General features: G+C 41.6%; 1 protein-coding gene across 1 annotated transcript in view; it reads left to right on the top strand.

Annotated features, from left to right (window-relative positions):
- TECRL (trans-2,3-enoyl-CoA reductase like) overlaps positions 1-24,964 on the top strand; it is a 56,821-nt gene that overhangs the window by 26,539 nt on the left and 5,318 nt on the right. The window contains exons 3-8 of the mRNA XM_064712327.1: positions 5,808-5,852; positions 7,132-7,235; positions 18,913-19,028; positions 21,017-21,122; positions 22,198-22,270; positions 24,048-24,091. Coding sequence (XP_064568397.1) covers positions 5,808-5,852; positions 7,132-7,235; positions 18,913-19,028; positions 21,017-21,122; positions 22,198-22,270; positions 24,048-24,091 — 488 coding nt within the window. The remainder of the gene's footprint in view (positions 1-5,807; positions 5,853-7,131; positions 7,236-18,912; positions 19,029-21,016; positions 21,123-22,197; positions 22,271-24,047; positions 24,092-24,964) is intronic.

The following is a 24,964-nucleotide window of genomic DNA, read 5'->3' on the forward strand; positions in this document are numbered from 1 at the left end:
TGCTCTCTGCCATCATGCCCAGGAATCACTCGAGTGCAATGTTAGCACAATAAATCACACAGCCCTTTTTTTCCAAATAAAAGCAGAAAGCAATAGCTTCCAGTCATTTCAGCACTCTGCTTTTCCTACTGGCAGCTCAGTGAAGCAGAAGTAGGCAAACTTCAGCCCTGCAAAGGCTGTGGTTGCTGGCATGGTGATGTCTCTATCCTTGTTTTCTCAGAAGTGTTCCTGGGATCACTCAGACAGGGCAGCTGCAACCAAGGGAGAAAACAGCATGGCCACTGTCTGACCACAGACAAGGGACAGCTGTATTTGATCAGTGTTTATTGTCAAGAAAAGACTTCAGCAAGTTTTAAGATAATCTGCCTGTCTCTAGAAATGATGCACAAAGCCAGCACACCCACACATACTAAAATGTGAATCTTTCCTAGCAAACTCTTCTTATTGCTACATGGGTACCAAAACTGTCATCTGGTCAAGGTGGGGGAATGCATTCCAGCCATGCTCAGTTCACAGGGCAGGTGTTGTTACACTTCTCAGCTCATCTGCAACATTTTTGTCATCAGATAAGGGAGGTTGGTGCCGCCGTGGTTCCTTGGAATTTCCACTGTTTCTGCAAATTTAAGCAACATGCTGCTGATGATTGATTATAGTAATTTTGTTGTTCATATCACCCTATTCATATCACAGCAGGTATTGTTTGTAATTATTAAGGCTATTTGTTATTAGAGATGCATGGGTGGTGAAATACAATGAGAAGCAAACAATTTAACTGGTAATAAAATTAGCTGATGATGGAAAGTCAATCTGCTAATTATCTCCAAATTGTCTGTCAGTTGTGTTTTGCATTTCTCAGACTCCTCTCTCCCCAGCAGAATAGAATAGCTTTTGCAGGTCTGCATTCTAAGGAACACACTGAATTCCCCAGCAAGGGAGTTTTTCATCATGTTACCTTTGTTCTCATACAGGCTCACAAAACTTCATAAATACTTTGTGACAAATGGGCATTTGATTGTGCAATTTACTGCAGAGCAGTTAGTGCACTAATTTTTTTTGTAGAAGATTCTGTAAGAAACTTATTAAAAATTAGGTCAATTCCTTCAATTTCACAACTATTGAAAAGTACCAAGTACTTAGATTTCTTAGCTGTTAAATTTTCAAAACATTTTGTGACATTTAAGTGGTGGAGCACACATTAAGGTCAGCTTGAGTCATGTCCAGAGTACCTTTGGACAGTGGTAAAGCTACATAGGGGCTTTTCTTACTGTTCTTGCTTCCTAGGATTGTCTGGTTAGCTGACTCATTTACTGGGATTCTAGTATACAGGCAGTGAAAAAACCTCACCATGTGGGCAGCAGGACCAGTGGAATTTGGTTTTCTGTGCATTTTTGTGCAGTGGTATTTGCAGCTGGGCATGGCACTAAGGCTGTCATTTTAGCTGGTATTTGTATGGTTGTTTGACAGCACTACATCTCCTTTTTATAGCCAGTATTAATAGGTAATTCCATAGCTGGCTATGGGAAAATTAAAGGTGGCTGTCTGTTTTTATGTGTCCTGTCAGTTTGCTTGTATTTTAATTTCTCTTTTAAATATGGATAGGTACAACAAATAACCCCCACAAAATTAAATATTTTTCTTCAGATACAATTTTTAAAAGAGGTTATTAAATTAAAACACAGTAAACATTGAGTTGCTTTCCAAGCAAATACCATCCTGTTCAGAAAAATTATGATGCCTTAAACATCATAGAGTTAAAATATTTTAAGGGTTTTTTTTTTAAATAAATGTATGGATTTTTTAAAATGCAAAGTTGGAACAAATCCCTGATAGAGAACATGGAATGTGGTCAAAGACTTAAGACCTGTCATAATTGCTTGCACTTGCTGACTAATGGAAGCCTGTACACATAGATATGACTTTGCCTGAATCATAACAGAATTGCGACACACAGGATGTGTGTTATGTTTATGTCTTTAATAACTCACAGAGCTGTAGAACAGTGTGGGTTAAAATGGACAATCAGAGATCATCTAGTCCAGCCCCCCTGGCATGGTCAGGAACATCCTCAGCTAAATCAAGTTGCTCAGTGAGGAAGAATGAAATTGATGTCACTTAAATGCAAGGAATTTGTGAATGACTTTTCATATGAAGAATGGGCAAAGCTTTCAGGTGCCAGCATGCCTGCATTTGGGGGGTGATCATATTGGGGTGTGAGGCAAACAGCCTTCCAGAGAAGGGTAAGCCAGCAGAGTAGAAGTAATCAAAGAGAGATGGAAAACTAGGAAGACAGTTCAACAGTTGTCCAATGGTGCTGCAAAGAGAGGAACCAGAGCTGTTTTACATAAATGCTGGAAATGCAATAGATGTGGAGGAACCACAATATTGACTAAACATTAGAGGATGTAATATTGGCTAAACAGACCTGTGGTTGGAACCACCATGTCCACTCTTACTCTCTGGACAGTCTATAGCTGCTTTTCCAAGTCAGAGCCACTCTGGGATATAAGTGAGCTGAAATGTTATTTTTACAACTTTCTTCCAAGTGTGAAATACACATCCAAACCCATAAACCCTGCATGAGGGAGCTGAACAGCTCTGCTAACTGCAAGGATTATACAGAGACTGTGACCTGCTGTGGCTGAGCTCTGATGCACCGTCACAATGTCAGAAAGTAAATATTAATGTATGCCTGATCGTAGATGCAACAGGAGTTACAAGAGAAACTTCTGTCACCCATGGCCTTGGACTGCCATTAATCTCTGCAGGAGGCAGCAATGGAAAACGTTAATAAGAAAAAAAAAATGAATTATACATTGCTAAAAACCCCCAAAACAACCCTGTAAAAGAGAAACCCTTCAGCTTTAGACTGGGAGCAAGGGGAGCTCTGCCAGGTGTGGGATTGCAGAGGGGCCTTCAAATGCTGCCCACAGCTGCAGCTGTGCCTGTGCTGCCCTCAGCGAGTGTGTGTGCTTACCCTGTGTGGGAGCAGGACTCTCCAGAGGCTCTCCTGAACTCCTGCTGGTGCCAGGTGAAGCTGCTCTGCCACACAGCTCTGGCTCTGGGTAGCCAGGAGAGCCATCAGCCCCTCATTCTGACAGGCAGTAGCAAGAATTAACTCAAGTGGTAATTAGTCCCTCAGTTAGGCTTCTTTTCACACTTTAAAGAAAAGAGAGTTTCCCTGCTACAGGAATGAGAGGAATGTGTGTCTGCCGTAGGCAGGCTGGATTGAAATAGCTTCCCACATTGCCAAACAGAAATCCAGAGCTGTTCTATGGGATTTTTGGAGGATCCATGTCATAGGAGGAAGGCAAATAAGTCGTGACCAGTGGGTCCAGGGTCCCTTTGTCTGACTGTTACCAAGTGGTGAGCAGGGCACCCGGGAATGTGTGAGATTTCCTACCTGAAAGGAACCTTATCAAGGCAGGAGAGCACACTCCTTGTGGGGGCACGCTTCTCCCCAGAAAGCAATGCTGGTTTCTGCAGGACCCTAGACAGTTAACACCTGCGAACAGCCTTGCTAGAATCTGCTGAAAGTGGGAAGCTTTGATGGTCTCACTCAAACCAAGACAGAAACGTGTTTGGGCTTTGTCCCCCACTCCATTTAGCATTTCCACTTGACATTAGCTAGTGGCCCCCTACCAAGAGTAAGAGCAGAGAAAGAACAGCTACTTCCAGATCCTTCCAGAAGAATACACACAGCTTTCCAGGCATGGCCAGGAAACCAGAGACAGGCTGATGTAACAACAAGGTCACTGCAGAGGAGCAGCAGCAAAGGCACACTTCCATCTGTCTAAATCTTTGAGTATGTTTGAGCATAATGGTGTACTGAGGCTAAAGGACTGGAAATGTGGGATGACGTGCTTAAATGCACAACCTCTGTTTGCCCTTGTGAAGATTATGAGCCATACCTAAAAGAGCATTGCCACAGGATCAGGTAAATTGACTTTTATTGAAACATACTGTAATATGAAGGGGGGAAGCTGGGGGGAAGATTCCAATTTAACACAAATACATTGCATTTCAGGCTCCCAAATAACTATTGATATCTGCTGTCCTGGAGCAAATCATATCTTCCCTGACAAGTCAGACAGCTGCTCCTTCTCTATCTTCCTTTTGTTATCTTTAATAGCCATGGATTGTTGTGGTACCTTGAAAAAAATGTTTGCAACTTACTTGATGGATGTCTCACCTCCTGCTATTAGCCCTGGTTCATGGGTTCATCTAATGCCCGTTCTTGCCTTCAAAAGTCATACCAAGTGCTTTTGAAATGAGTGTGCTGAGTGTCACTGCACAGTGCACACCCTGTACAGCTCCTTCCCCTTCAGCTGGCAGCTGGTGGAGAGAACAAGCTCTCCTCACCACCCTGAAATAAGTTAGGGAGAAACAACCTCCAGAGCTTATCTCCAGATCCAGGTTCCTGCTCAGAACAGGGCCAACTTTAAAGTCCTATAAGACTGTTCAAGGTCATCCCCAGACAAGGCCTGAATATGTCCAGGAGATCCCACATCTTCTTGGGGCAAATGTTTCACGTTTGATCACAGTCACTGCAAACATTTTTTTCCATTTAGAGGTAGGGGAATATTTGCACCTTAGACACAGGATCACTAAGAGTTGTAAGATACATCTAAAAAACCTGAGCAATTTCACATAGGCTTTGAATTGAAAAGACAAAGTAAATCTCCTTCAGGCTATCAACTGTCCTCAGGTGTGTCAAAGGAAATAAAGACAAATGTGTGGTAGAAATGACTGAGGTGGTGATACTGCAGCAGGTTCCTCACTTTTCTCTCACAATCTTTGCTTCCCCCAAATGTCAGTCAACACCATAGACTATGGAAGTTCTCACTACATTGCTTCAGCTGAGCCCAGAAATGTGCTGGGTCAGCCCTAGAAACCTTCAACAGCAAACCAAAGAGTGTGTATGGGTTAGGCAGTTACTTGCCCTTGTGATGCAAAGGAGGAGTGTTTGCATTGTGCATTCAGCAGCACAGCTGCAGAAGCACAGCCTTCTGCGCAGCTAAGAGCTGGCCAAGTTACAACCTGAACAGCCACAATCCCCTCTGCAGTGTGTTGGTGGCAATTCCCTGCTCACTCCAACACCAAGGGAAACAAATGCAGCTGGAGATCCATACCTGTTTGACCAACCTGACAGGTCTCTGCTCCAAATCACCAAAGGGAATCCAATAACAACACCCAACTGCTATTGTGCATTTTGGAACGACCTTTAAAGTACAGCATTTAAAAATCTACTTCTAGGAAACATCCTCAAGTTGGGGGTATCAAGGGACTCATAAGTCATCCAGCATTAGCTATCCATGTGCTTCTACTTTCTGTGCCTCTATTTCCCTGATTAATTTCTAGTTGAGAGCTAATACAAGCTGCAAATCCCTAGTTAGGTTTTACATTCCTAAATGGGAAACACAAAGTCCTGGAGCCTGCAGCAGACTCTAGCACAGGCATATTTTCTAGAAGGAGGGGCAAGGCTGATACATTTAGTACTGAGTTTTGGCAAATACAGTAATAAACAGTATCCTCTCTATATTTCCCAGTGTTGCACACACAAGCTGTGCTGATGGAGCATTCAGCATTGAGATTGGCCCTTCCAACACTGAAATGGGAGAAGGGATTCATGCTCTAATGTGTATGTTGTGTGCTCCTCCCAGCTCTCTTGTATAGTTTAGACCAAAAGAAAGTTGCTTTTTATTCCATCTCACTTCTGTAGATATCAGCTAAAAAAACCCCACCCCAAACCTAAAAAAAATTAGCTTTTCTATCACAAAATTAACAGTGATGCTTTGTGATTGGAACAGGTCCCCAGTGGTACCCATCCCGTGTTGGCCTGCAACTGGAACACAGTGAGTATTCATATGGCTGAGTGCAGACACCTAATGTATTACTAATTACCAATCCACCTAATGTATTACTAATTACTAATCCACCTAATGTATTACTAATCCTCTGGCAGATTCTCCTCCTCACAGCATTGCTCTCTCTATATGTGTTATTGGGTGAACTGTTGGTACTTTCTCATCAACTGACATCAATTATTACCTTACTAGTTTTTCTCATTAGTAAAGGAACCTAGTGGTTTTCATAACCACTGAGTCAGATGTTCCAGAATACAGTCTATGATCACACAATGAAGACAAGCAGTTTTAAGCCCATTCAACCCCTTCCTTCCCTCACTGCATTACCTGTTTTAATATTTGCTCACTTCTTCACCAGAAGTTGCAGCTGGCTGCCTCTGTGTCAGTCCACAAGTTCTTGGTGGACATGGCAGTGGAGGATAAAGCTGCCAGAGGCTGTTTGGTGTTTGGTCTGTGGATGTGTAGAATTGCAAAGCCATAGAAAATGAGGCTGGTGGATGCTAAATTCCATCAGCACCTGATGGAATCTAACATCCTCACTGATGTAAACAATCAACAAATGTATACTGAAAAGGAGACCATTCACAAAGAGCAAAGAGGTGTTGCAGCCATGGCAACTTCCTGTGCCAGTTGTTGTTGGAATTTTCCAATAGCCAGCTCACCGCCTATATTAAAAAAAAAAAACAAAAACAAACCAAATATTGTTACCTTCTGTGTACTCTAGATCCATTAGGACTGAAAGCAGATGCCTCAGAATACTGCAAACAGTAATGTAATGCTCAGATATACCTGGTCTGCCTGGGTCAGACAGCCAGAAAAGAAATCTTGGCTCGTGAGCCTTTGCTCAAGAGGTTGCATTGACCATCAGGCACTGCACAGCCTGAGAATGCAAATGCTTCAACACAATACGGCAGTGAGGGAGAGGCTGTGCAACACAGACTTTGCCGTTAGTCCTGCAAGCCAGAACAAGAGTGCCCTGTGGAGCTGTCTGTGTGATTGCATGGCCTGTCTCTGATGGGCCACATTGGCAGGGACAGCAGTGCACAGCTGTCACACACTGCTGTCCTGTTAACATGGGAAGGGAACAACCCTCATGGAAGAGCTCTGAGCTGCTAACCTGGAGAAGAAGTACCAAGCCACAAAAGTAAATCAGAATCCAAGCTGGGCCTGCATCTGGAGCACTAGCAGGGCAGCCTCAGCACTGTGCTGAGCCCTCAAGAGGGTCCTGCTGCTCACACCATCTCCTCTTCCATTTCTGTCACTGCAGACGGGCCCTTTTTGAAGGATTCCATCAGCATCCAAAGCCTTGCTGTCTCCTCCATCATTACACTGTATTTCACAGACCTGGGTCAGCAGGTTGGTTGGACCACGGTAAGTATGTCCTTGTAACAGTCAGCATGATACATCTTAATGGGCCATATGTTTTGGTATCAGATTGCTTCAACTTCCTCAGCCTGCGCTTCCTTATGTAAAATGGTGTAATTAGATTATCAGCACTCAAAACAGAATTAAATGGAGAGTGAGCCAAGTTATCAATATGCTAACTCTGACTTCCAATTAAAGATTAGAAGGGGAACATAAAAATATTGCCTGAGGAAAAAAAGCCCAATTTTAAAAAACAGTTTTAGCTTATCTTGGGCTCATATGCCTGTGCAGAACTGTAGCCAAATACATTAATTTTCTGAAAGACTCCTCAGCTTTGAAAGAGGAAGGATATTATAAAGAATATATGGATCTCTAGTAATCCTGTTACTAATGCAGGAAAATAATTGGATGGAAATGCCTTACTCTTTGTTCAAGCAAAAAACCAGTTCTGACAGGCCAAAGATTCCAGGCAGAAATTGTCCAGCCAGGCTCAAAAGTAAAAACTTTGGAATCTCCTTGTAAAACAAAAGCATTTGTCATGACAATAGTACCTGTCTTATGCTGTATGTAGACCCGGTTTGACTTTAGTTATTTTCCTATAAGCAGCTGTGGGAAAGTCAGGGTGTTGAGAGAAAGGCAGTACATTCCACTCCAATGGGATATGGGAACTCTAACCCTACAGCTCCTTTGGGAAAGTGAGAAGTGAAAGATTAAGTTCTCTCACAGCCCTAAGACAGAAGACAGTAGAAGGGTTTGAAAGAACAGTGAAGGGATGATGTAGAGCTGAAGTAACACACAGCCCACATCTGTACACCAGGCAATGAGATTCCCAATTTCTGCAGCAAAAAACACGGTTTCTGAAAGCCAGAAAAGCTATGAAAAGACTACTTATGGCAATGGAAAGCAAACCACTGACTGCTTGCAATTCCTTTAATGAAGTAAGTGAGTTCTTTGCTAACTGGCATAATTGCTGTGGTCAAATTATTAGATTCTTACCTTAGGCAGCCCACAGATCCCACCCTACTCACATGAGGGGACTACAAGCCACTGTCCTTCCTTGGCTGCGCCTCCAAGGATGGAGCTTTTGAGTGTCAGGTGTTTGAGCAGCTTGCAGGTGATAGACCCAGTTCCTCTCTCCCATAGGTCTCTACAGGCTAGGAAGCATTCCTACAAGACACTTGGAATGGACATGCTGTTTTACAGTTCCTTGTCTGTTGAAACATACACTCAAGGTGAAGGTTGGTGCCACAACAGTAACCCTTGACCTGGGAAAAGCCAGCCTCTGGATCGGCTCTGTAAGGTCACATATCCATCCCTGTTGCACTTCTCCCTCTCCTGAGCAGCACAAATTCTGGCAGCTTTTAGTCCCCGTGAAGAGGAACATGACCTGTGCCCATCCTTCCCAGTTCTGAAAGGATCCAAATCCCCAGGAGGTGAACAGCAGTTTACTTCAGCAGAGCTAGAGCTTTTCCCACTGTGTGACCTACCTGTTTGAGTAGAGGTCTGTGAGTTTACTGAGGCTTTACCCCATCCTGATTAATGGCCTGCTGGGACCACACTAATTAATGCTAGTCCCGTTTCCTTCACGAATCCATTCCACCACCTCTCAACCATGGAATTTCCTTGCAAAGCAAAATTGTGATTACTGCAGCTTCTTGTTTGCTACAATTAAGTAATCTGCAAGAACCTTATTTATTCCCTCTTTTCCTGGTGGTTTATGTAGCCTAAGACAGTAACATAACTAAAGCTTAATATCCCATTATAAATACTGCAGTTATGACCAGGAGTAGGTACTGCAGGCAGTGGCATTTTTTTATGAGTTAATCTGCATGCAAAAAGTTGACTGTGAGTTTTTGAATATTCAACTTATCCCATTCTGCTCCATATTCTAAATTGTATCTGTTCTCAGTGGGAGAAATCTTCTTCCTAGCCACGTCATTTAAACAGTCAAGAGACTTTTATATTATAGCTAGTCTATAGCAATAGAAAAAAGGTTCACAGAAGACTGTATTCTAACAACAGCAATTAGAAATGCATTTGTACACAGGATGTGTAGTTTTACTGCCATTTTTACTGTCTTTAGATCTCCTGTGCTCCCATCCCCCTTGTTGCTCTACCAGATTTATGCACACAGCGAGGGAGGCTTCTGATTTAAAGGTTTGACATTTAAATAAACAAAGCACAGAATAAAAATATTCTTACCATTTCAGCAAAATGATAGCTAAGGTACAAAGGGCCACGTTCAGGTTTGGACTCCAGAAACAGATCCAGAAGGACATGGAGACATGTTGGTTCTCCAGAGGTCCATGCATTGGGCATAGGTCAGTCTAGGGGAGCCCTCAGCACAGAGTTGGGTTTTCTGGGGCTCTGTCACCTCACTGGAGATCACACCTGAGGGCCAAGAATGTGCTGGGGATTTGCACCAAGACAATGACTTCTGGTTTTTAAAAGGGGAAAACAGGATCGACCTCCACCTCCTGGGAGCAGCACCCTTTCCGAATATGCTGTAAAATAAAAGGTCATGCTGCTGTCTGTTCCCAAACAAAGAGTTTGTGTATCAATAAGTCTGGGAAAATCAAGACTTCCCTTTTGGAGCATGGACAGTCTCAGATTTACAATTCTTGTCACACTCCACCTTGGCAGCTCAAGGCTTTGTTGTCTCCTGTTGCCTACTTAGTCCCTCTGCCAGAGGCTGGCACCTTGCAGGAAGGATGTCTCCTCCTCCTCCTCAACTTTCCTAAAACACTGTAGCACAATGACCAAAATATTTCTGGTGTTTTGTGCTGTGGAAGGCCAGACTCCCCCTGGGCTCACACTTCCCCACAGCTCTGAGATTGGCTGACCAGTTTTCAGCAAGTTCTAGAGGCTGGATTGCTCTGATGGAGGGAGGGGGACAAACTGGGGTGAGGGATTTGAGATTCTCTTCCACTGGAACAATTATTTGCCAGTCTCTTTTGAGAAATGAGGTCCTTTTCTGGGATAAAAGTAGATATTCGACCTCAGCTGGCTCTTTTAGAAGAAAGGAGGCCCTCAAGGCTGATTTTCAGAATATAATTCAGGGACAAAACAAAACCTGCTTCTTAGTACCATGAAATTTGCTAGAATTCTTGCTCTACTCTCCCTTCTTTTATATAAAACAAATATTACCTGAAACACATAATTTACTTCTGCACAAGGCTTACCAATTTCTTTACCCTGCCTGGAGGGCATAGTTGAGGTTTGCTGACTGATGCTGCAGAGATACTAATGGGAGCTGAGTTTATAGATTTCTTCTGTATGGCCCTGTATAGATTTTACCCCCAGGGATGTTTGAAATTCCTACCACTGGAGTGATAGCTTTTATTTTTAATCTCTATGCAATTTTGGGTCTAAGCATGTTTGACAGACACCTCTTTTTACATAACTGCAATGTGGCATGGTGACTTTTTGAAACATTGCAAGTGTTTAACTGCTAAGAATACACATTGCTGCTGTAGTGAAAAGAGGAAAAAAACAGAAAAAATTCCATTCTTCTGGCTTAAATTTACACTGCTGCTAAAGCTTTCCTTATTTGAGCAAAGATTGCAATTTCTGATTTATCAGCATCTGTTGTCCTGTTACTACCTGGGCCAGCTATCAAAAGGATCTAAATAGAACTGAGAAAACAGCATAGAACTGAAAAAAAAATACTTTACAACCAAGCCTGTGAATTTCAGAAGAATAATCCTGAAACACAGTACTTCAGTAAATATTTTTTGTTAGTGTGATTTAAAATTAGGGATTGCTTAAGTACTTTGACTTCTGACGGTCTTAAAATAGTAAAGCTGGCAGCAGAACTGCTCCACTTCAAATTTTCCAATGAAAAAAGATTCTGCTCAATTTAGAAATGTAGAGGCTAATACTACTTTAAACCCAGGAGCATCTTTGAAGTCTGAAAACCCACATTTTTCACTAATTCGTCTGTTCTCTCCTGGCTGGCAAGCAAATTTATCACCAAGTCAGACGCTGTGGGAAATGAGCAAGAGGCCAGGAAGGGATCAGTGTGTGAAGCTCTGTGGTTATGCACAGCAGGTGTGGGCAGGGGAGGAGGTGCTGCTGTTCCCTCAAGGGGAAAGCAGTGTTTTGGTCAGTGTGGTTCTCTCCTCTTGCATCAAAGTTTTTGGTGCTGTTGGTGAGCAGGGGAGCAGCAGTTTGCTCTGTCTGTCTGGCACAGCTCAATCCATTGGTCCTGTAAATGTGGAACAGTCCCAAGAAGTCAATGGGATGACTGTGATAGGAAGCAATTTGCATATTGATGGGCTTGGAATAAAAACCAGCCAAGCTGCTGCAAACTCATTTTCTCCACCTTCAACACACTGAGGTAAGACTTGGACTCCCCATGGGGAACAACTTAAGATATTCTCCCTAATTTGGGAACAGAAGAAGAGATTTCAGTAAAGGTTTATAACCTCTCGATGGGATGTAAAAGTACAGACAATTACAACAGAAGGAAAAAGAGAGGATCTGAGGAGTTTGAAGAAGGGTGAGGACTGGGAATCCCAGCAAACTAGTGAGACAGTGTGAAGGTGATAAGAGTAAGAAAACTCATATTATCATAGCTTAGGAAGGAATTTGAGGTCCAGGTAAGAAAGAGAGAGCTGAGGATCTGTTTGATGTAGAGGAGAATGTCACTGAATATGGTTCTCAGCAGACACGTATCAGGGTTTCCATATTTTGTGGCCAGTTCAGACAGAATGAGTCATTGGACTGGGACTCTAAAAATTGAATATCACACTCAGGGAATTGTGGATACCTGAAAAACTTTGCAGAAGTGCCAAATAAGCATAAAGTTTGATTCTGTGTGGATCTGTGGGTGGCCTAGGAACAGCTACAAAAAAGTGCCAAACACAGAAAAATTGTCAAACTGTTTTTTATTGCTAAGTCTCTTGGATCAATAGATAATTTGGCATAGAAGATGATCTCCAGGAAAAAAAAGAAGCCACTATTTCCTTGACAGCACATTTTCTACCTACAATTATTTGTAATGCAAAGCACCTCTGTTTTACAGCTAACAATTTGTACTTGGCAGAGGTCTCTGCTAGAACACACATTAAGTGTTGCTCTACTTTGGTACACTTGGCCAAGTCTTGAGCTGATCCCAGTCAAAAGCTGAGGACTTTTTAAAACATTGTGACCTCTCACAAAGGCAAACTACACACACAAGATTGCTCTTATTTTTCCATTTAATTAAGTCTAATATTTTTCAGCCTCCAGGGTTATCAGGAGAGAACAGCTTGCCTTTGCCTGATTTCTTGCCATGGTTTTATATTGTTTGTGCCTTTCCTTGTGCCACACACACTTCTGGCTCTTTGTTACTGCCCAGTGGCATCATGAAGTGAACTGATAAGGGAAGAGGAGATCTCTGAAACTGCCCAGCTGGCTGATTTGGATTCCTCAGATGCTGCTTCTAATGATGCAAACAGTGTTGCAATAATTTCTCTCTGGTCTCAGCAACAAATGCCACGATGAACCATGCCAGAGTGTCAATTTTTCAGTTGCCAAAGGGAATTAGAGAGCTGCTAGAAAAATTAATTCTGAGGGTTCTAGTTACTGTTAAGCAAAGTAAAGACTGAAAGACCTATGTCTAAGTATTTATAGGGATGCCCTTGAGTTTTCACCCCTTTGAGTGCAAAAAGAAGGTAGGGGGAATTCAGTGAACATAAACAGAACAAAATTTTTCTTTCAGTTATACATAATTTTATGCTTAAACCCTTCCTGTTACTTAAGGAACAAAGAGCTGCCTGATGTACAGAGCTGGCAAATGTAGACATTTTCCTATTTGTATTCAGAGGAACTAGGGAGGTTGACATTTTGTCAATCTATGCAAATTGAGCAGTTCTAGTCCCTCTAGAATGCATAAGCCTGGCACAATTATTTTTTATGGAGAATTTTGCCTGACCCCATCCAGGGTGTGAGGAGAGCACAGAGAAGAGTGAACCACAGGGTGAACCAGTGTTCAGCACAGAGAACCAGAGACTGAACCAGTGTTTGAGAGGACCAGGTGTCCCTTCACCCAAGCCACTGCCCTGGACAAGTCCCTGAATTTCTCTGTATTTCAGCTTTCAAAACATTGGCAAGAAAGTAACAGCATTTTCCACTTTGCAAAGTGCTTTGAGGCTTCTGGATGAAAGCACAGATAAGGTTATTTACAATTACCAGGTGTTTAAAAAGCATTACTTTGTTTACATATCTACATAGCAGATGACAATTATACATTTTAAAGTGATGCACATTATAAGGCAGATTTCAAAATGCTGTCAAAGACCTGGAAAGATATGGCAGCAAATCTGAACTCACATTGGAGTTTGGTTGCAAACAGAATTTGAATTCTTCACTGAATATGTATAGGTACAAGCACATACAACATACATGTAATGTGTATGCATGAGAATAACATCTGTTAATTTGCAACAATTTTCCATTTTGAGTAAGAAACATGAAATTACTTGTAGTCTCATGGAAGAATGTTGAGCATAAGTGACCAGAAGTGGTCTGATGCCATGGTTTCAGACAGGTCAGTCTTAGAAGGGAAGAGGAAGTTGGGATTTCACCTCCCTTATTTCACAGGCCTGACTCAGGGACCAGCAGCATCCATCACTGTTCACTCCCCAGCTCCTGAAACTGGCCAGAGTCACCTGCAATTTGCCTACAAAATCCTACAGCAAATCCATCCCTGTCTCTGGTATTTGCAGTAAATACTGACCAGCAGCCTGAAATACTCATAGACACTGAGTCCCTACAAAATCTGCACAGACAAGGGAAGTTTCAGGTGCCTCTCCATGCACAATTTAGGTTTTGTAGAATGGATTAGTCAGTTCCATGAGAGCTGGAACAAAAAGTAATTGAATATTCAAGCAGGCCTTAAAAACTGCATTACCTGATGCAAAATTGCTGCTGCTGTGGAGTTTTGCAAACATGAAAATACAAAACGTTAACAAAAGTGAAGATTTAGGGGAGGTGCTAAAATTATGCCATTATCATCCCCAGGTAACTATATGGCCTTTAATGAGGTAACAAAGTGTATGAAGTAGAAATTAAACTAGAAATTAATAATTTTTCTTAATGATCATTAGCTTAAGAGTACTTAGGGCTGGGATTGTAAAAGGAGTCTAAGGCAGTTATATGCTGAGTTTAAAGTGATCTGGGGACTTGGGAGGATTTAACTGCCTATTTCTCTTGGGTTTCTCTGAAATCCCAGCTGTGCTCTGTACACTCACACACAGCAATGGTCTGTCTGTCTGTCTGATAGCAGGAGATCCTCCTCTTTGTGCAGTATGTACTGTGCCAGCCTGACCTTGGCCCAGACCTGCAGCTATGCCTTTGTCTCACATTTATCAGAGAAGCTAACCCTGTGCATTAGATAATTTATATACTGCAGCTGCTTTTCCATCAGAGTCACCCAGGACATGGCTGAGCTGTTTTGCCTCTCTTGCTGGGCTGAGGGCTACAGACAGTGACCCAAAGTCATTGTCCTTGCTGCAGGCATTACCCTCATCCCATGCCCCATGCTTCCACCCTGACATCCCATGGGCAGTGGAGGAGAAAGCATCACAAGCAGCACTGGTGCCTGGGAAACTGGCCCTACATGGCATGGAAAGAGCTGCAGGAAAGGGATCAGTGGGGAAGAGGCTCTATGGCCTTTCCTCAGCTCTGCTGCTTGTCGTAAATGAGATAATGTGAGCCTATGCCAAAAGGCAACAAGATAGGGCATGTTGTGTGATGTTACAGAAAGGGCAGGCCATAATCATTACAGAGAGGAATTAGCTATACCCTCATGTGAAGATACTAATATGTGGGCAGTTCATTTATAAAGAATTGGTTGGACTTTTTTCAGATTGCCTCCACTCCACTACCTGTGTTTACAACTTGCTTTTGTCCTGTCCCACCTTTTCCCAGCCAGTACACATGGGACTTTAACTCACACCAAAACCCTTTCCACTCTCTTTGGCAGACCTGTTGGGACAGCGTCAGGCACTACGTCAGCCCAAACAGCCAGAAAATCCTTCCAATATCCTTAAAGAACTCCTTTCACCTCTGCAGCATCCATACCTCCCTAAATATACCTCACAAGGCCTGGGATTTGAATTCCTGGCTGTTTCTCTGTTCAGCAAGGTGTTCCTGGCACAATGGGCTGGATAAGAGATAAAAGAAGCAGGTACAATCTGGTTTATGCAAGATGGTTTGCTGATTTGCAGATTAGCTCTCCTGTATTGTTTCACCTTTTGTTCCATCATCTCTTGGATGATGGAAACTCCTACTTAGCTCTCTTTTGGCTGGTTTTGGATCTCAGTTTTGATGTTTACATAGTAGATATTTCCAGTTTAGGTGTTACTGAATCATATCTCTGAGGACTGATAACTGAGATTATTAAAGAAGCCTAATTTTAGCACCCTGTATGCTGACCATGCTGGGGAGAGTTTTGATTCCAGAATACTTTCATTTAAGAGCACTTTCTCTATGTTACTGAGAATAAGAGGTCTGCATAGTATATATATAATGACAGACACTGGAGAGGAGAGAAGGAAGGTAAGAGAATGGGACACTGTGCAAGATTTGAAGAAGAGTGTACAGAAGTGGAAAAAAAAGACAATCTCTTATTTTCTCTCTTCAAAGAGTTAATAATGAGCTCAAAAGTTAAATCCTATTGAGATATGCTCATTGCTATAGAGACATACTGCTACTCCAGGAATATATATTTGTGTTTATTATGGATCACCACATTTGGTTGCACCCAATACATCAAAATAATCTAGGCAGGACCATAAGATGGCAAAAAAAAAAAAAATTCTTCTAAATATTGGGGTTTGGTGTTTTTGTTTGTTTGTTTTTCCTTTTTTCTTTTTACAATTCTACAATTCTAAATGTGCTCTGTGTTTTAAATGACCACTTTTCAAAAAAATAAAATTATATTCCTTTTAAGAAACAGCAAGCTACAATGTTATTACTTTCAGGCCTTTGTTTAAAATACGTTTTTTTTTTTTTTCCCCAGAATGTGTCAGCAGGGATTACTAATTTTGAGCACCTATAAAAATGATGGGTTGAACTGATCCTTGACACAACAAGTAACTCCCCAAGCCCAGCAATTAGTCAGCTATAGGATGAGTATGAAGATTCTAGTTAGGCTTAATTGCCTATAATCATTGAGAATCAATAGTAAAAGAATGGTGCTTGCCCTTGATTGCCAGTGGGTAGAACCAATAATTGTTATGCTGTGTTAATTTAAGACTGCTTTCCTGTTGATCTGCTTGAATTAATGGGAATTTTTAGCATTTTCTTTGCCTGCCTTTCTGAAACTTGTTTTTCATTTATGACAAATCAGTAGGCCAGAGAGTGAGAGCAGTGATCACAGCATGGCAGATGCAACAGAAGCAAAGAATCTGAAACTTACCTAAACTAAAGGACAGCAAAAATTACTGCAGCAAATTGAGCCTCATCCTCTAAAACAGAATGCTACTGATCTTAACTATGTGCTAGTGTGACTCAGTTATGACCAAGGCAAACACAGTCCTGCCTGCCCAGAGTGATTGCAAATCTCCGGGCTCACCCTGCACCACTGCCTCCACATGGGTGATGTGACAGACACACAGACAAGGCTGAGCCCTGTCCCCACCCTGATGCTGCTCCCGCCACAAACCCCACCTCAAGAGCTCTGTGAGTGCTCTCTGAGTTGCACTCATGCATCTCCCCTTCCTACATCAAACCCCATCACAAAGGTTCTGTTATCTTGTGTCTGGAGCTTTGACTTTTGAAAAGAGATTTTTTTTACTAAATCTTGAAACTCTCCTTCTCCTTTCAGCATCTGAAATCAGTCAGGGGGTAAGGGGGGGAGCACTTGGTGCAGTGACAAGTAAACACAACTTGGTGCTAAGTCCTGCCAAACTCCTCCTGGCAGCCTTGCAATGTGCTTGTGCCAAACAGATGTTGAAAGCTGGCAGTCACGGATGTACTTTGTGGTGCAGCTCATGGCAGAGAGAAAAAGCTCCACTGAACAAAGCAGCTCATTCCAGGCTCTTCCCCTGACCAGCTCAGACCACATTACCTGCACATCTGTCCCCTACACCACCATAGTCTAGATTTAGTCTGTTAGGTTTAAATAGAAAAGGCCATCCCTTACAGTGTCTGCAGCGTGCCAAACACAGTGGGCTCACATTTTGGAACAAATCCATACAACTGCTATCAGGACAAAATTCTAATAAGCCCTTGGCTGTGAGGTATCCCACTATGAGTGCTCTTGCACTCCTGGATTAAATATTTTTGCACACACACAAACACACACCTGCTCTTGGGATCATGCAGAGTCTAAATGGAGCACAGGAGTCATGGTGTCACTTGAACAAAAGGGAATTTGATGTTCCCCTGGTAGAGAACACTTAAGTCTGTTGTTACTTTTGGAGACTGTCCCGCTATGAATGGATAAAATTTCAAAATGTTTCCCCCTGTAACAGAGGAAAAGGGAATGTAATTGCTAGATATTCCTGTAGGAAAACCTTTCTCTTTCAATGTTCTTCCAAAGAGTGATTAGAAGAACAGCCTGATGGGGAGCCAAATACTAGTTCTGTACAAGGTGGTCTGAAGTTAATGTTGCTTCCTTAAGCCACAGGTGTTTATTCATTACAATTCTACAGCAGTGCATATAGACACCATAAAGCCAAATAACCCAACAGTTATAAGTCTTTCTCCCTGAAGCAATGATAAGCACTTGAGATAAGATTTGCCTGTCCTTGTAAATGTGTAGGACCACACCACTTCCATTTTATTCTGGGATTCACTGCAGTGGTCAGTGATGGTGATCAAATCTAGATCTCTCATCACTCTAATGTAATTTTACTTCTTCCATTTGTGTGTGGCTTAAGAATGTTCCCCAAGCAATGAAAAAGCAATGCAGACTGTACCAAATCAAAGTCAGAGTTTAAAACTGAGGGTGGCTCATGTCATCTCCATGACTCTGCCTTCTCTCCCTGCCCCTCCCCTCAGCTCTGTGTGCCTAGCAGGGGTGACAATGCTGAGATGAAATGGTTTCTTCTTTGTTTTTGTCATGGTAGGGTAATTTTCTCCAGTCTGCCCACCACAGGCTATTTCTGCTGGTGCCTGCACAGTGAGGAGAACCACACAGTGACCAAGAAAGAGCTCAAAGCACCATGCAGGCTGGTCCTGCTCTTCCATCCTCCACCAAATTTCAAGCAATGATAGCCTCCCTTCCGGATGACTCTGCAAGCTACCAGGATTCAAAGCTGTGTTTGTTTCTGTCATGCCTGGTTGGCTTTTAACTGGTGTACCACTTAATTGCAAAAAGCACTGGCAGAAAGCAAGCTGCCTTCAGTTTCTTGGCCTTGTTTCTCAGTGTTATTTAGATTCCAAATAGGCACTTGATGGCACAGCCAAAAATATAAAGAGGAGATAACTGTGATTTTGACCACCTTCCATGAAGCATTCGTGACTGGGTTAATGTTCTGCACAGAAACCTATCTCTCATTTCCTAGATGGATTTTACTCCTTTGCTAAAGAGACTGCAGAAGAATCTCTTATGTGTCATTTAAATCCTGAAAATGAAGCCAAAAGTAATTTGAAGGATGAATAGGGGTTGTGGATAGGGGTATTCTTTCTCTCACAACTTTCCTGATATAATTTTCTACTCTGCCACAGCTATTTTATTTTTCATTTCCAGTTTTTTCTAACAGAATACACCGGGCCTCTTCTCATATATCTGCTCTTCTACATTCGCCTCTCGACTATTTATGATCAAGTGGAAAGCAGGAAGAACTTCCGCCACCCAGTGGTTCAGTAAGTGACATTTGTGGGAATTATTTTATCTTCCTGGATCATGAGAAACCAAAGGGATGGAGATGGCAATTCCAGAGCTGAGGATGTTACAGGGAGTATGAGACTGCCTGCATCATGTCAGATTCAGTTATTACCAATACCTGTAGGTCATTTTAGCAGCACTCACAAGCTTGACCAAATATGGGATCCCAGCAATGGATCATCATGGAGATGCAGTGTTTTCCTCAAATATTTTGACATCAAGTCAGAAAGTGAAATAATAATCTCAGTGGGTAGTAACCCAAAGTCATGCTTGACAGAGAAGACAAGACTTCAGGTGCCCCTCTCCCATTCCTGCTCTTGAGATGAGCAGCATCAGCAAACAGCACAGAAGATAACTACCCCAAACCAGCTCCCACCTAGGCACAGGAAAGAGGAAATTCCACAAGTGTGCATGTCATGAGTCAGGTCAAGAAACTCAAAAGAAGCATCTCCACAGGACGGAGGTAGAATGCACCAGGCAGACTGGAACTTTCACACTTAAAGGGACTTTCCTTCAGTGGAATTGTCCCCATTTTGGGTGATTAGTGCCTGGCAGAAGGGTGACAAGTGATCAAGGAAAGCCTGGACCACTTATAGGAGGATAGACAGGCACCTAGGAGGCTCAAGGACTGTACAGCTTTCCCACACACTTTTTCCAAACTGTGACTGCAGAATCAGGGGAACTGGTACACAGCAGAGAAATACAGTGAGTAATAATGCCATTTACAGATGGAGGAACAGGCACTTGGAGAGACATTAAGGGAGTTAGTGGAGCTGGGAATGAGAACACAGAATAATTGAATTCAAATCCAGAGCTGTAAGATACTTGTCTTCCTTCTCTTGTGCATATGCTTAAAAGGAGAGAGTTTCTGGCAGCACAGAAGAACCTGCAATGCCTTTGCCTTCTTTTAGGTGGGCAAGGGTTGGGCAGAATCTTGCCAGTGACCACTCCTTAATGGGTTCATCTGAGGTCCCCATCCTAAGCCAAATTAATTTTAAAATTTCCAGCAAAGCTGGAAATTTGCTCCAGGCTTTGGATAAGTCGTTAATTGTTCGAAATTCTCTTAGCTCAACTCTCTCTGGTTTAATTACTTTGAAATTGTTTAATCTTTGACTTTACCTACCATACACAAAGCATAATAAAATTATTTGAGAATTCACATGCTGAAAAACACTTTTCATTTATGTCTTGTAATTGGTTTGCAGCAAGAAGGGCTATGGTAGTACAGTAAATGTAACCAAGATAAAATGCCATCAGGAATCACTCCTGACATTTGTTTCTGAAACTCAATCACTAGGAGCTGCAGCTCATTCTCAGAAGCAAATCAGCAATGCCTGTTATTGTTTCATAATCTTCCTCAAAAGAGAATCAATATAATAATTTCTACCACAATTGCCTCATTTCTTTATAACAGGCAACAAAAAAGCCATCAGAATGGATTAACTCACAACAAAATCTCATTTTGCGTCCACAAGGAAATGAAACACAAGCTACCTCCATGCAGCTACTTGAGTTGGCAAAGGACAAGGAAACCATTCAGAAGACATTCAGAATGTTTTTAAATGTCAGACACATCCTACAGGAGCATTAAGGTGGCCTTAAAACGTGGGAGACATCTTTTGGAAAGGCGCGTCAGACGCCTGGCTGTACACGCAGCTGTCCTGTCTAAATGTCTTGTCAGGACTGTGTATCACATTCAGAGCTCCAGGAGCTCTTTTTATTTCAAGGCTAGTAAAAATAAGTTGCATCCCTGCAAAATGCAAGCAACTTTGTCTAACACTGAAAATTATTCCATTAATCTTTGGTTCCAGATGCTTCAATTAAGACAATATCTTAAATCCCACAATTTTAATGTGACTCTGCAGTTTTGGAGTATTAGTTCTTATTCCTTTCATGACATTAACCCTGAAGTAATAAAAACAATCTTTCACTTACCTTAATTTCCTTTTTTTTCTGTCTCTTGCAGCTTGGCCTGCTTCTGTCACTGTTTACACTACATCAGGCATCTTCTGGAGACATTATTTGTTCACAAGTTTTCGGAAGGGCACACTCCTCTGAAAAATATGATAAAGGTGACAATATTTTTATAATCTTGTGTAATTGAGAATATCCTCATATCAAAGCAGTCCTTGGAAGAAGATAGGGAAATAAAAATTAATTTATTTTGTAGCTCCAGGAATTATGTTTAGTTAAAATACAGATAACAGGATGGATTTCAGGATCATGTCCCCAAGGACATAAATTGAAATCAATGTCCATTTTTGCTCCTGCATGTAAATGACCACTTTGACTCATTCACCCAAGGGGCTGATTGTCAAGTCCAGGTTATTTTTCAGACTCTGTACTATTTTATGGTGATAGCTGCTGCTGCAACATCTAGCAGTGTTGACAGAAATCATACACTGCTTCCTTGGTGCGGTATAAATACAGAGCAAGAAACAGCCTGGTGCTAGGGAGTGAAAATCAAATTACAAGTAGGAAAAAACCATTTTCCTTCTATAGATGGAGGCGTCAGGCAGGAAGATACTGGACTGGCCAGGTCTTCTCTCATCCAAAGCCTCCTGAATTTCAACAGTGTGTCATTACTCACAGGCCTTCTTTTCTTTTTTTTTACACACTCTATCTTGGCCATTTTGTATCACCCCCCATTCCATTCAGTGTGATGTAAAGACCCTCCCTTTAAACATTTAGGATTCTGGTGAAGGAGATTAACACATGGCTATGATACAGGGCTTCACTTTTTCTTGTTTTGTCTGGTTTAGTGTTCTGTTTTTCTTGCTCTATCTTGCTTGGAAATGCCAAATTTCAGATACAGTAACAGCTCAGCTGTGTTAAGCAGCCCTAGATTTTTAATAGCACTGCTCATAGAAATGTGATCTTCAGCAGTAAAATCAAAAAAGGAGAAGACAAGTGCCAATTCCTACCACAGGAATAAAACAACAAAATAATAAAAATATCTACACTATATCCCAAGTTTATTTTTTACTGCCTTCACAGCAACTTAGAAAAATATATATTCTAAGGCTCACAAGCAACTGCAAAGCCTTTCAATGGTCTCAGGTTTTGCACTTGGCAGAATTTATACTTTGAAAGTTACAGTTTGCACTTCCTTATTGCCCTTTCAAAAAAATTATCTGTCTGTTCCAGGGCTGTGCCTTTTACTGGGGATTCACATCCTGGATTGCATACTACATCAACCACCCACGGTACACGCCGCCATGTAGGTATGGGCAGGACACAAAAACTGACAAACTCGCTCTGGAAAAGTCTTTGCTGTGTAACCTGCAGTTCTCCAAAATCAAGAAATGGGTCCCACATTAAATCATATGGCTGATCCAGCCAGAAATTAGTCTTTGCTCCCTGTCAGGAGGAAGATTGTTGTGTTGGAAGCAACTCTGCTTTGTGCCACTGAATGTTTGTGCCTGTTCAGCAATGGTCAATCGCTGTCCTGTTTATGAACACAACATTTTGGACAAGCAGAGAAAACACAAAGATCAATATATTTTGCTCATCTTCACAACAACTGTACTAAAGAAGTCAGGAGAGAAATAGAGTTGGTGAGCTGGTTGCATTTTCTTGGAGGAGATATTTATTTGCTAAAGATACACCCTTTTCATGAAAATTAAGCTTTTTTTTTTTTTTTCTCTGAGAAACCAGTAAAAATCCATTACATACTGCTGATAACACAAAGATTTTTTTTTTAAAGTTTTGGATTTCATCCATCATTTTGTTCCCTCTCATCATATTTTATTTTTGCACTGCTGTTTCTTCATGTTTTTTTTCTGTTTTCTCTGAGCACTTTTGCTTCTTTTGAGAATAATTGGCATAGGTTTCATATTCTGCTACCTTACTTTCCTTGTTATACCTTAGTCTTTCTTTTCCTCTGTATCTCAGATTTATACATGAACTTTGGAGAAAAAGCCTTTGCTTTGCCATTTTTATTCACACTTAGTTAAATTGCTAAGTTTTTTCAATCAAAAATTTCTCGTAGATGACACTTGCTTTTCTTTCAAACTAGCACCAACAAAATACAAAAGTTGTGTTTCAAAATTATGTGATTCATTAAATGACAGTTGGATTTGGTGTGGCTTTGATAACAATGCTGCAAACAATGCAGACACTCCCTAGACACAGTTTTTAGCAGCCTGGGCTATCAAATCAATAAGTGCAGCTTCTTTATAGGGGAAGCTCTTTGTTCAAGACACAAAAGAGGAAGCATCCAGAAGAAATATTTCTAATTGCCTGCCACTGCTTTAAAATGCCTTTGGCACCACAGAGAGGTCCTGGGCCAGCCAGGAAAAGGGAGTTCTCAAAAGTAAAGGCTTGATGAGACATAGCCAAGGCAAGTCAGGTATGTACACGTGGTTTGTGTCCCCCAGCCATGACCAAGGTTTACCTGGGAATTGTAAACCTTTGGACATGAACATGGTAGAGCCCTACACTGGTTTGGGGACAACCAGAAAAAGGAGGGGGCAGCCAGATGGCAGGTAAAATTTACAAATATTAAATGTATTTCCTGCACGGCTGTGAAGAAGGTAGTGGCTGTGTAGTAAAGCCTCACCATTGCCTCACTACTAAAGTAAACAGAAGGTAATGGCTAGGTTATGCATTGAGTTTTCTGCTTGTGGAAGTAGAAGGGTCTATGGGTAAGGCTGCAATTCTCAGCCTCATTTTGACACTGACTCCACTCCTCTCCTTGCGTTTTCAAGGGATTCACCACCACCAGCTGCTTTGACAAAACACTTGGATAGATGAAGCTGGCAAATACTAAAAAAAGTTGGGTGAAAACTCCCTTGAGATCAGTGGTGTAAAACTGGCATTTCTAGAGTGCTGTTACTGGTTGTATTGTCTTCATATTGTGTGTGATAATATCCGATCTCTCTGCAGAGCCTGTCAGGAAAGAAGCATTTCTGCTCCTCAGCACTAGATTAATTTCATCCATAGCAAACCATGTGCATACCGTAAAATGCAATTTATAATTTCATTCTGTTTTCTAGCATTTGGCCACAAACAAGTTTCTTATGCTGCTCTTGCTTTTCTGGTATGTACAAAAATGAAGTTTTATTTATGATGATGGAATAGGATTAACTCACAATCTAACAAAATGCAGTATTGCAGAAGTCCATGTCCACAGCCTTGTGTAGTTTGACTGGATTCAGTACTAATCTATTAAGGCTTCTCAGTCAGACTGTTCTACTAATATTTATGTACACAGAGTTTAAACTGAAGTACTGTATTTGAGAGCTGTGAGAATATCATCAGCATTATTATTACTGGTAATTGTGTTAGAACACTAATATTTAGACAGACTGAACCTTGTCATTTTTAAAACACTGAAGAATTATGTATCAAGCAGACTTTGCAATAGTTCAGTACCTTGAATAACTTACATCAACAGCTATTAAAAATGATAGAAATAAACTGCCAGATTGGAATAAACCAAGGGAAAGTGTAGCTGATGAAGGATGACTGAGAATACCCAACCTGCTGTTTGAACATAACTTTATAGCGAGCCAGAGGCTTGGTAAGAAGTTATCATGGAAATGTATATCTTCTCTGTCCTCTGGAACTGCTGAGCCAGAGCCAAAGCATCCTCTTTGAAAATCAGATACAGATCAGTTTCCAGAAATATGACAGGGTGATGGGACAATAATATGTCTAGGCTCCTTCAGGCAAACACTATTCAGAAAAACATCCATAAACTCGTTAGCAATATCTAAATGCTTTTGTAAAACAGGACCCTTAAAGGTCACAGTTTTGGCAGTGTTTGTCTCTGGGTCTGTCCATGCAGTTCTCAGCTTTTCTCGCTCTAACAAGGTACAAGAAAAATGCCTCTATGAAGAAGTTCATACACTCCATGATGCTGTAGACCAAAAGCAATAGCCCAGTACTGCAGAGACAGGAGGCTGTGGCA

Source organism: Zonotrichia leucophrys, chromosome 4, assembly GCF_028769735.1.
Source record: "Zonotrichia leucophrys gambelii isolate GWCS_2022_RI chromosome 4, RI_Zleu_2.0, whole genome shotgun sequence".
NCBI classification, from domain to species: Eukaryota; Metazoa; Chordata; class Aves; order Passeriformes; family Passerellidae; genus Zonotrichia; species Zonotrichia leucophrys.